We start from the raw sequence: 13,240 nt of genomic DNA, 5'->3' as shown, positions 1-13,240 counted from the left end.
TCTGATGTCTGCCAAATCTTTTTTACTTCCCAGCCACCTTTGCAGTTGGATAGAGTCTTGTGAATGAGTTTAAGCCAAACAAATGGAAATGGACTGCTAAGTGCCATTTCAGAGTCTAGGCTTTAAAAGAAGTGAATTTAAGAAGCCCTCCTCATGCTCTTCTTCATTTTCCAGAGGCAGAATGAAATCAAAACATTGACCCTAAGAGATGGCAGAGCAACAAGGTAGAAAGAGGTTGGAGTCCCTGAAACCATATGGAGGAAAGCCATCCAAATCTAGGATCTCCCATCTTGAACTAGTATATGAATAAGAAATAAACTTCTCTTAATATATTTGAATTATTAAATATTTGGAGTATATTTATTGCAGCAGCTACTGTTATTTCAAAGCAGTGCACCCCAAGACCCAAATTAAATGTCTTTGCATTGTCTATACTTATTATCACATATTTATTTTTATTTTCTAAATAAGTGTAGTTGGAAGTTTCTTTCAACTGTCTTAGACTTCACCATGCATTAAAAATGTCTAATTAAAACATCTGCTTAGAACTTATCAATTTGCCAAGGGTAAAATATAACATAGCATGAAATTTCAGGCTTACCATTCAGTTGTTATTCAGAAAAGAAGGAAAAAAGATGAATGGGGGAAAACAAGGGGTGGCCCCAATAAAGCTATGTTAAATAATTTGTAATCACACTAAATAATGATTTATGCTCCTGGAGTCCTTGCTGTTTATATGTTTAGAAAATATGGGGAAAATATATTAGAAATTTAATTCCGAAGCATTATTTTAAAATTTTTATTGAAATATAGTTGATTTACAATGTTGTGTTAGCACAATAAAGTGATTTAATTATACATATATGTAATATATATATATTTTAAAAATTATTCAAACCAAATTTAATAGGTAGAAAAATCAGAATGTGAAACTCATTCTAATTTTTCTGTTTAGCATTCTTTCACTACGATACATGAAGCACAAAAGCAGGCAAAAGAAATCAAAAACCTACAAGCAAACAAAATCATAGAATATTTATGAAAAAAAGTACAATATTCACAGTTGTCATTTTCCTGATTTTATGCTATTTGCTAGCAACCAAGAAGAGCTATGACTGATTTTGTATCAGTTTTTAACAAACTATGAGCCTAGAGTGGCCACTTATTTTTTAAATAAAATTTATTGGCCACATCTAATTCAGTTATTTATTATCTGTGGCTTCTCTGGAGTTCTAATGATAGAGTTTAGTTGCAGCAGGAATTTATGCCTTGCCAAGCCTAAAATATTTTTTTAAAATTTTTGGCATATAGTTGATTGACAATGTTGTGTTAGTTTCAGGTATACAGCAAAGTGAATCAGTTATACATATATCCACACTTTTTTTTTTTTTAATATTCTGTTCCCATATAGGCCATTACAGGGTATTGAGTAGAGTTCCCTATGCTATACAGCAGGTTCTTATTAGTTATCTGTTTTATATATGGTAGTGTGTATATGTCAGTCTCCACCCCCCAATTTATCCCTCCCTCACATTATCCCCTGGTTACCATAAGTTTGTTTCTACATCTGTGACTCTACTTCTATTTTGTAAATAAGTTCATTTGTAGTCTTTTTTTAGATTCCATGTATAAGTGATATCATATGATATTTGTCTCTCTGTGTCTGACTTACTTCTTTCAGTATGACAATCTCGAGGTCCATTTGTTGCTGCAAATGGCATTTATTTTGTTCTTTTTTATGGTTGAGTAATATTCCATTGTATATATGTACCACATCCTCTTTATCCATTCCTCTGTTGATGGACATTTATGTATATTCTTTTTTAAATTCTTTTCCATCATAGGTTATTACAAAATGCATTATTTTTACAGTCTCTTAGGTGGCAACTATCTTTACAAGGATGGATAGATAAATAGATGATAGATGATAGATAGATAGATAGATAGATAGATAGATAGATGATAGACAGGTATCAAAAGTTTAGGACCTAAAAGCAGACAATGAGTATTACAAGATAATTATATAAAATTATGACTTAGTCACGCTATACCTCTGTATTCATAATCTGTAAAATATTACCTCATTATTATGATTACTTTTTTCTCATAAACAATAGAAATAAAAGATTAAAATCTAAAAGGTAAGAAAAACAGAGAATCATAAAAATCATGGAGATTAGAATCACCACGGTCTCTAGTCCAATGAATTTTCTAATTTCTTTGAATCCATCAACCCTCTCTTTTTATCAAGCTCATTAAGCTTTCTGCCATTTTAGCAACACTTAGGTCAATACTTATACCCTAAACCCCTTGTTTTTCTGACTCCTCATTGCACTCATCTGGAAAACGGTCTGTCTTAGATGAACTCAACTAACTACGCATTTCTCTTTGCATCCACCCGGGTGGCTGACTACAACTGCAGAAAGCACACACAAGAGGGCAGAATGGTACCATTAGCAACATGAGGCAATGCCTGTAGGTAGGTTCCTTGGGCAAATCCCTCACCTAAACATCCAGAGAACCACTGCAAACCACCTCTATTCTCAAATTTCTAATCATGTATCCTCCCACCACCTCTTCCCTCTATAGATAACCTTACCTCCTACTCCTGGAGATTAAAAAACAGAAGCAATCTGATAGGAATTTTCCTCAACTTACCACTACTTTAAATACTAAAAGTTTCATTTAACCTTTTCTCTTCCTTCTTTCTTGATAAAATAGATGTGTAACTCAGTCTTTCTCTAAGACCAATGTCTTCACATAGTCAGGATCCCAACCTTATAGTTTTCCAGTTTTCTCGAAATGTTACACTAGCCACTTTAAAAAACAAACAAACAAACAAAAACAAAACTCACTGGCCTCTCCTTCTTAGCCAGTCATGAAATACTGGATTTTCCCATGGTTTAGCTTCAATCAGTTTTTCTTTTTCTCTTTTATTCTGTTCAGTGCCATCCATCTTCAACCTAGTCTCTACTATGACTTTGAGATGAGTATATCTATCTGTCTTCTCTGACATCTATCTGCATTTTTATGTCTCAAAGACTTCTTGAAATCACGAGACCCAGTAGTGACCACCTTCCGCATTTTGTTGTCCATCTCAGTTCCAAATCCACATCCCTTCTTCCAGCTTTTCTCTTTAAATATTTCTTGATCCACCCATCTCTTCCTAACTCTTTCACCATCTTACCAAGTCCAGGCTGTTGTCTTTTACTAGAATTACCACCATTTGAGTTTTATATCAAATTCTTTATAGTTAAAACAATCTTTGAAAAAATACCACTTTCCTATTCAAATCTCTTCAATGATTTTCCTTTGCTCTCAAGATCCTTAATGAAATACTTAGCATCCTTGACTAAATTCTGTAAACTGGTCTACAAGTCCTTGCCTTCCAAGATTCAGCAAACACAATCTTCTTTGCATTCATACAGTGTTTTCTATCCTTCTGACCACAGGGCCTTTACACAAGCTGCTCCCTTTGCTTGCTGCTAAACAACCCATAAATCTCAGCTCATACTTTTCTTCCTCAATCATATTTCCTGGATCCTCAAGTATAGATCAAGTATTAAACATCCTCTTACCACTTTCTACCCTGCCTTTATAAAATGCATCATAACTGTACATTTTTGTGTGTTTTTGGTTGATATCTAGTTGCACTGTGGGGGCAAAGACTTTTTTTTTTTTTTTTCCTTATCATGCCTACTACTAAGCACAGCACTGGAACAACATGGTTTTCTTTTAATATTTGTTGAATATATAGAAAAGAGAAACTCTACAGAAATCTCTGACAAATTCTTAATGATTTGCTCAAACCAAATGTCTTCACAGTCATTTACTGGAAACATGCCCAATTTCTATCACTTTGCAACATTTTTAATGTATTTGGGGTGTTTGATTTAATTTAAAAAATTACAATTCTCATCACAATCTACTTGAAAACATCTTTGTTATTCTTTTATCTGTTCTTCTCAGACTATTTTAATATTTGCTTTCCTTTTGGCCTCCATTTCCTAATTGTTTGTCTTCTCTGTCTCTGAGTCACTACTCAATATTTATACATTAAAATTTGATATTATTGACACCAGACACACACACACAAACTTTAGCACCAAAATTCTGGCCTTTTATAAAACACAATTGTGTTTGCCTAACAGCTATACATCAATTCGTAGAATATAAATTAGATGAGGACCAGGATCTGTGTCTATTTTGTTTCCTGATATATCCTTAGCTTCTAAAACAACATCTGGAACATAGAGGTACTCAACAAATGTTTGTTCAATAAATAAACTTTCACATAAAACATTATTGAATGATGGCAAAAATATGTCCTAAAATGATTTTATTATTCTCTTTTGTAACAGACTCTATCCTCAATAAAATTCTGTCATGCAAGCAGGGTTGACAGTGATTTATCCCCATTAGTTCTCTTAATTTTCTAAAGCGTCTGACTGCTAGATTGTTTTTTTCATTTGAGTCGTAGTGCTGATTCCTGGAATCATACGCAAAAGTAAACAGCATTAATGAGCTGCTTTATAAACTTCCGAGTGAGGGTTTCAAGAAAGCGCAAAACTTTTGGTGGACAGGGACACAAGATGAACTGTAATGTCTAAAGAGATGTGGAATAGAACCATGACATAAATAATATTGGCCACAATGAAAATCTTAAATATCATATTTTTTATTGTCTGACACTTTTTTCCCCACATTTTAACATCCCTATAATTGAAATCTATCTAACTACCATGTCTAGTATAATTGGTAATATTTTATTCTTATTATTGATATAGAAAATAATGCCACGTTTCAAAATATTTGGCATTTTTAATTCAATTAAATACTTTTATGACTTTAGTATCCATAATGGGGCTAGACAGAGGTTGTGGAAATAGAAGAGAGAGCAGTGAACTACAATTATGAAGAGCAAAGAAATGCATCACAAGTGTTTCTCTACATACCACTATATATAAAGCCCTATATGTATGGAAATATACAACTTCTATCATCTTACGCCAGAATCAGTTGTGAATGTCTCTACCTTATTCCCTAAACTCCTTAAGAGCAGGACTATGTACTAATCCTCCCTGTATTCCCCAGTGATGGGCATTCAATAAAAATTTAAATTCATTTGTTCAAGTAAGTTAAATCTAATAGCTTTGTCTTTTACAGAATGGACAGCAAATAGAATTTGTTGCAATAAATTCGTAAGGTACTTCTATGAAGTACATTAAGCTCTCCGATAAGGAACATTAACTTACTTGGGCTATTTGATTCTTCTCTAATTCATTGATGCATTAATTTTCTGAATACAGTAATTACCAAATCAGGAATTTCTAATAGAGAAGTAAATGAAAATCTACTGCTTCAGGGCACTTAACAATGCCTAGGGGACTTAAAATAGTTCTGAAAAATAAACAAATTCTCCAAAAGTTGCTTGCCTACTAGCAGAATTAGCCTTGTTAATTGTCATACAAGTGAAGTAAATTTATAAATGTCTCAATCTTCTAGGAGTTTATAAAAGTGAACACATTACTGCAACTAACACACTGAACATGGAAAGTATATAAACAGTGCAGAGTGATTAAACAGAAACACATTCATATCTTGTTCAACCCCAACATGAGAAAATTTAGAAGGAGAATGAAGAAAACATGACCAGCATGGTTAAATCCTCTATCAGAATCAGTTCTGATAAATCAAGGAAGGCACCACATCAGTGCTGCCATTTCCAGAGTTCTCTGAATCATAGGAAAAATTATTTCAATCACCAAGTGTATAGGAAAAATTTTTCCACATCATGGCTATTACTAGAGAAAACAAAAATTGATAATGAAACATATGTAGGATACAGAGGTTTAGAAGAAATGAGACTTTCAAACTGAAGGGAAACAGAACTCAAGTGGCACTGAAATCCCAGTTCTAGTGGCAGCATAAAGGCATTTTTATTCCATTTGCCCTCCTGAAAAGTCAATGAACAACTAAGAAAGGGAAAGCAAAATAAAACAAAACAAGTTTTAAAACCTCAGTACCTTCCTTCTATCTTTAGTAAACCAGGCAAACAGCCATAATCCCCCCCAAAAAAACAACCTTGAGGAATATTGGGAAAAGCACATTTTGTTCTGTATCAAAGCAAAAGTAGATGTTGAGAACAAGACTCACCGCAACCCTCTCCCTCCCTCTCCAGACCTGAAAAGGAATTTTTTCCTTTAAAAGTATGTAAAACAATCAGAAATATCCCCTTAAGCTCTTTACAAAGGCCCTGCACAGGGCTAGGTGATCAGACTATCAGTCCCTCCCCATCCCATCCTGGGGATCAGCTGAAGAAGTCACACTGGGAGCCCACTGGGCTGCCCTAGTCCTGGCCAAGCCACGAGGGGCAATGCTTGAAAGATGGAAGTGAAGCAAAAAGGAAAGGCAAGGAGTAGCACATAGCAGTAAAGACCCTTGGAGGCATTTATTGTGAGTCCCACCAAACTCTCTGGGCTGTGAACTAGGGACAAAATTGATCAGATGAGTGTGGGTCCAAGAATTATAAACCAATCAAAGTTGAGCAGAGTCTCAGCTCTCTCCTCCATCTTCTCCTCACTCTATTTTTTCAACAAGTAGCTGTCTCACTGAAAGATGAGTATCAGATGAGAACTAGTGCAGAGTTTGCTAAAATAAATTCATTATTTGAATAGAAAAAGCATGAGGTGTAAAGATATAAAGAAATGTAGATATAGAAAAAGAAATGAGATGTAAAGAAAAAGCATGATGGAACAGCATCACATGGTTTGGCTACATCAGCAAATAAGATAGACACCTGTTCTCATGCAGCTTCGTTCTAGTAGGGGAGACAGACAATACACAATCAACATCAAAAGCTAATTAAATTAGTATGTTAGAACATGATCATTGTTATGTAAACAATTCTAAATAGATCAGATGCGGGGGATCAGAGGTGCTGAAGCAGAGGGCAGGCGGCAGTATTAAATAGGGCAGTCAGGGATGTCACACTGAGAAAACGAGATCTACGCAAAGATTAGATGGAGACACAGGCACTAAGGAATCAGATGTCTGATAAAGGAGAGTGTAAGCAGAGGGAAAGGCTCTGGGCGTGGGTGTCTGAAACATAAAGGAGCAGGAGAGCAGGAAGAACAAGGTACAGGTGAACAGAAATTGGGATCAGAAAGTTGATGGGGTGTAGGCAGGCAGATGGGGGAGTCCTCAGATCATGGCAGCCTTTGTAGGCCATTGTAAGGTCCCTGGCTTTTACTATGAGGGAGAAGCAAAAGTACTGTAGGGTTTTGAGCAAAGGAGTGATGAAATCTGACTATTGCTCTAAAAGAACATCCTGATTTCTCTGTTGAGAACAGACTATCCAGGGCAAGAGGACCTGTTAGAAGCTTCTCCAGTAACCCATGTACAAAACGATGGGTAATGGTGGTTCAGGCAAGGATGGAGAGAATTTAGACGGTGAAAAGCGGTTGGGTTCTGGATATAAGTTAAAAGAACCAACAGAGTTTCTGACATCTTGAAAGTGAGTTGCAAGGAGAATAGAGGATGATTCCTAGGTTTCCAGTGAGAGCACATGGGAGAATAGCGTGGTCATCAGCTGAGAAGGAGAAGGTAGATGCTATGTAGCAAGGGTAAGGGGAGAGACCAGGACTTCTGTTTTGGAAGTACTAACTGTGAGCCATCCATTAGGTACCCAGGTGAAGGTGTCCAGGAGGCCATGAAATGGATGAGTCTGGAGGTCAGGATCAGATCTGGGCTAGAGATATAAATTCAGCCAGTGTCAGAGTTCAATGGGACTCAAAGCCAGGATGAGCTCAGAGACCGATGACTTCACTGGAGAATAAGTAAGGGGAGAAAGGACCAAGACCTGAGTCTGGGGCTTTCCAACATGAAGTGTAGAAGTACATAAAAAGGAAAAAGGAGAGCAAAGAATATTGAAAAGTCATGACAGTAAGGAAAATCCAGAAGGAGGGGATGGGTAGGTCTGGATTCTGACAGATGGATATAATAATGGGGACGTCGCTGAGAACCTTGACCCAGATATTGTTGTGAAGAGGAAGAAGGAAGGAAAAAAGTGATTGGAGGGATTTAAGAAAAAATGGGCAGAGAAGAAGTGAAGAAAGTGAGTACAGACTGCTCTCTCTAAGAGTTTACTGTATGGAAAGAACATAAATGGAACGTAGAGGAAGTGAAGACAAGAGAGAGGCTTTTTGTTTGTTTTGTTTGTTTTTCATAATGTCTGAGAAATAATGGCATGCTTGTATGGTGGGAAAAATAAAATCGATTACAGAGTAAAAAATGGGAAATTTGCCTCTGCATGTTCTTGAATTTGGAGAGAGGTTGAGGTCTACACTATAGCAAGAGGGGTTTAAATAGGATCCGGGAAAGTTTGACTCTGAAAAGTGGGAAGAAAGGGAGAAGCAGTACTTGTGGGAAGGGTGTGTGATGCTGAGAGCTGTTTTCTGATTGCTTGAATCTCTTCGGTGAAATATAATGCAAGGTAAGAGCACAAGGTCAAATTATTGGTGATTCAAGATAAAAGGAAAAGTTTTGAGATCATCACCTGAAGAGTGGGACAGTAAGCATTTCATTTGAATTGGAGTGAGACATGAGAAAGCTTGGAAACTGAACGGAGTCAGAATGAGACTGAAAAGGTGGTGTCCAAGGATCACACTCTGAGTAGCATCTGTTTGTGAGATGACTTACTCTTGAAATACAACCAAAATTTGAACCTTTCTCAATCTTGCAGAGCTGAATATATTTGACTCAAAAATTTGATAAATTTCATTTCCACAACTCTCAAATATAAAAAATAATCTTTCATTGAATGAAAGGTGACCCTACCCTCTCTTCCTGCTTAATCTCTACCATTTATAATTCCATCCAAAACCTTCTCCCCAAATCCTGATACACTTTGGTTTTTTACCGTTTCCTCAATTATTCCACATGCAGAATCTTTTCCAATAATCAATTTCCCTTGCCCATAGGACAGATTCTTAGGATGGACTCCCAAGTAAGTGAGAGACAGAATTTGGTTCCCTTTCCGAAAATATTGATTTACTTTTCCACCAGACTTTAAAATATAATATCAAGGCTTTTATAATTTTTAATTTGTGTGAGAATCTCTCATACCAAGAGGAATTCCGGCACCTAAATGCACTACATACTCTATTCTCAGTTTTATTTTCCAAAAGTATTCAATGAAGATTTTTAAGAAAGTGACTTACCCAGTGAGTTTGACTGCATGTGTCCGAAGCTTTCGATATTTTTCTGATTCTTCATTTGTGCTGGTAACATGTCTATATATCCCTGTCTTATAATTGAAGAAATCCTCATGGACTTGCATTATGGCTAAAATAAAATCCAACAGGATAAGTGACACTGTTTTAAACAATAATCTTTAAAAACCTCCAGAAATTCTCACAGAACAGTCACTGAGTAAATTGCCAGGGGTAGACTCGAAGAAGGAATTTTGCAATTCGACCTAATTTTTTTTCCTACTTAATTGGCTGCAATATTTTCTTGTTCTCTTATAAAAAATAACTTTTAGCTACTTAGAATATTACTTAAGGTCATATTATACATTTAGAATGCCATCTATTTTTAATTGATAGAAGCACTATTACCAGGAAGTAATATTCTAAGTAACATTCTTCCCTCGCAGGAAGCCCACTACACTTGGCCAATGATCACTATTTCTCCATTAACCTTGGGCTTCTCCACAAATCTCTCAAAATTCCAATTAAGCTAGCAGCAAAGGGTAAACCTAGCAAACAGGGTTTAAAGTATTCGTCCTTCATCCTTAGAAGTCAATACAAAACTTTCCCTGGTGAGTTTGAATAAAAAGCAAACCCTTGGCAAAAGAATCCTGTGACAAGATTGCATCCCTCCAACTCTGGAGAGCTAAGCCAATAGTGTATTCTTTAGAAAGGAAGAGCTTATACTTTATAAAGCTCTCCTTCCTTCCCTCACTTAATTTCTTTTCTGTATTGTGTGCTGTTTTGTTGAAGGCCTTGGGCAATTCAAGGTGAACACTTTAAACTTCTCCTCTAGAAGACTCCAATTGAAAATATTTTTAGTTGGACTAGTTAAGCAAACCTTGATAACTGTGCACAGCACTTGTCTTAGTTTGAGGTGCATTTTAAATAAAATAAGAAATAAAATCATTAGCATTTTATAGATCCTAAAATGAAGCTTCTCCTCCAAAGTCAAATATTTCTTTTTTTGTTGTTTAATGTTCCATGCCTTTCCTGATGCTGTCCAAATATTCTCAAAAGAGATTAAATCTTCTTTATTTACTTTAAAACACCTTCCTATAGGATTTTAAGAATTTATATAACTGTACTCTACGCAGATCTTTGCTTTTGTTCTCTTTCCAGCACCTAAAGTTATTTTTAATTCTATAGATTTTAGAAGAATGCACACAGTGCTATTTTTTATTCAGCATTCTATGGTCTTTTACCTTCTTTTGTACCAAGAGGAGGAAAACGCTGTACATTAGCCCAGGCAACAATGCACACACAACCACGTTGCATCGACAGCAAGATGAGGCAACCAGCATTTATAAAAGTGGGAAATGTTGCTGGTGGTTTTCTCTTCCATTGAATCAGTGACTCCATTAGCTTTTCTCAGTTCTAAGCACTGCAAATAAAATATACTCTTCGATGCAGAACAATACCACCGCCAACAAAAGAGACATGAGTGAGACAGCAGGACAATTAACTTGAAGATGGAGCCTTCCTTGAGTTTCTGACACCAAAACAGACTTGATAAGCCCATCAACATATACGTACATAAGCTACTGTAGGGCAAGTTAACTTTTGGAAAATTGCAGCAAACTTATTACACAGAATCATAACACACCTGAGGGTAGGATGGTGAGCCCTATCTCGTGCTCCTAGCTCAGCCTGGCAGGAGGAAGGTTCTCAACAAACATTGGCTACGTGGAGGTTGAATAATTTGAATTTCAACATTATTATTTTCAAATTGTATTTCTTTATTTTTGATTCATTGTGTGAAATTCATGAACACTTAAGTATTAGACTGTAAAATAAACCTAAAGTGTTCTCAATTTTAAATCATTATGAGGCAAGTTTCTTTTGACTGATTAAAAGAGAGAGGGAAATATGAAACAGTAATATAATGATTTGAAGATTCAGAGAGGTTTAAATAACTTGACCGAAGTCATTTAAGTAGCAAATGTCAAAATTGGAATTTCAAATTCAGCCTTGACTTCAAATGCCTGTGTTCCTTCAGATGTGTCACATAAACTTCACTTAATGAAGCATATATTTAAATGACACATGAATTCCCCCACTCTTTAACCAGCCTTCAAAGATTACACAACCATAAGGAGAAAAAAATTTTCTCTTTATTTGTTTCAGGTTTTGTGTAAGGTCCCAGGATTTAAAAAACTGAATTCAGGACATGTTTAGAGTAAGCTTTGGTTTCCCAATAAATGTTAAGAGATAAAAATCAATAAAAATCCCCCAATACAATTTTAAAATCCATGATTCCTGCTAGATGTTGAACCAATACTAATGAGGCCAGCATTCAGAGAAACAAAAATACGTATTGGCCAATAGTTCTTTGGGTATATATCAAATGTTTTCAAGTTAATTTTGGCTTATTTAACCAAATTCTTTAATTTATTTATTTATCAGTTCCACCGCATTGATAATATATTCTGGGTCTTTCAGTATTCACACCCTGAATTTCTATTTTAGGCCTCACAGGTCTTGTTCTTCCAAGTATTTCAAGGCAATGTTTAGTACAGGAAATATACACTGTGAATTTATTTTTATTCATGCCATTGGTGCAAAATAAAATCAGGTAGGTAAGCAGAGGAACTACGTATCAGAGATAACATCTTCATATCAAAATCAATGGACAGGGCTTCCTAGGTGGCGCAGTGGTTAAGAATCCACCTGCCAATGCAGGGGACACAGGTTCGATCCCTGCTCCAGGAAGATCCCACATGCCACGGAGCAACTAAGCCCGTGTGCCAAAAAAACAAACAAAACAAAAACAAAAACAAAAAAAAAATCAATGGACAGAAAGTCAGTATATTATTTCCTTATTTACTGTTAGTTTACTGTACATAACACATCTACAAAACTGATCACAATGGAAAGCATTTTATAAAACGCAAAAATCATACCTACTTATTTGATGTCTTTTGAGCTTGTAGAAAAAGGGAAGTGTCTACTTTTTTTCTATTGCTAAACCTTAATTTTTTTTCAACCCATTACCTAATCCATTTAAACCAAAGTGAGAAAATTTCCAACACTATGTATGAGTCTTAAATATAACTAAACAATTAAATGAACTCTATCAGTTAGCATGTCTTTTGGATCCATAATCACTTTGGATACACTTAGCAGACTTTCATCCAATGTGTCATTAACATTTGTTTAAGAATTCAATTTATGAATGAGTCTATCTTCTTCAAATAGAAGTGCAGCTAACGAGGCTATTAGGTGAGTATATCTCCTATAATTACATTGGTCTTACAACCATTGAATGCTTAAGAACAATCTAAAAGTTAAAAATTCCTATCATTTACTAAGCTCTTTATTTAGGCACTAAAATGTAATAATGTTCTTTATTAAAGGAATAAATAAGACAAAACCATATTTCATCCAAGCTTACCTTGAACTGGTCCATTTTGCATGATTTCTTTCATTATCTCAGTTTCCTGGAAGGAAAAATATCAGTGAGCACCACTATTATCAGAGTACACGAAACCTATTGTTTGGTGTGTAATGTTAGGTGTTGTACAGTCAGTTTAGGAACTATGCAACCCAACGTGCCTTGACCACTTGCAATTTACGCTTAATCATCCTTTGAAATACTCACATGTGAATTGCCACATTAATGAAGTTGCTAAAGACAAGACACATACACATTTCATTGACTCTTACCACTGACAATAATTTTGGAATGAAGAAAAATACAAAGATTTTTATGGTCACGAAGAAAACATAATTCAGTTAAAACTCTGTTAGTGGAGATTAGTGTCATCTCCATTCTTTGGATCACAGGAGCAATCCCAGATGATTGTTTAGTGAGGTTCCTCAGTTTTAGCATGCAAATATTTCTCTGTTGTCACCCCCTGTGAAATGCAACCCCTAGGGAAAAGTCAGGTCATTCATTCATTTATTCATATAAATATGAAAACATTGATCAGAGTGAAAACAAGAAACTAGGACAGAAACAAATATTGACCTTGCATCTGTCCTAAAGA

At 35.4% G+C, this 13,240-nt stretch overlaps 1 protein-coding gene across 1 annotated transcript in view; it reads right to left on the bottom strand.

Moving 5' to 3' along the window:
- TINAG (tubulointerstitial nephritis antigen) overlaps positions 1–13,240 on the bottom strand; it is a 66,901-nt gene that overhangs the window by 19,452 nt on the left and 34,209 nt on the right. The window contains exons 8-9 of the mRNA XM_057699521.1: positions 12,646–12,691; positions 9,222–9,345 (exon numbers count right to left, since the gene is read on the bottom strand). Coding sequence (XP_057555504.1) covers positions 9,222–9,345; positions 12,646–12,691 — 170 coding nt within the window. The remainder of the gene's footprint in view (positions 1–9,221; positions 9,346–12,645; positions 12,692–13,240) is intronic.

This window comes from Hippopotamus amphibius, chromosome 11 (genome assembly GCF_030028045.1).
Source record: "Hippopotamus amphibius kiboko isolate mHipAmp2 chromosome 11, mHipAmp2.hap2, whole genome shotgun sequence".
Lineage (NCBI taxonomy): Eukaryota > Metazoa > Chordata > Mammalia > Artiodactyla > Hippopotamidae > Hippopotamus > Hippopotamus amphibius.
The sequence above is the reverse complement of the archived record's forward strand: the minus strand, read 5'-3'. Positions and strand labels throughout refer to the sequence as shown.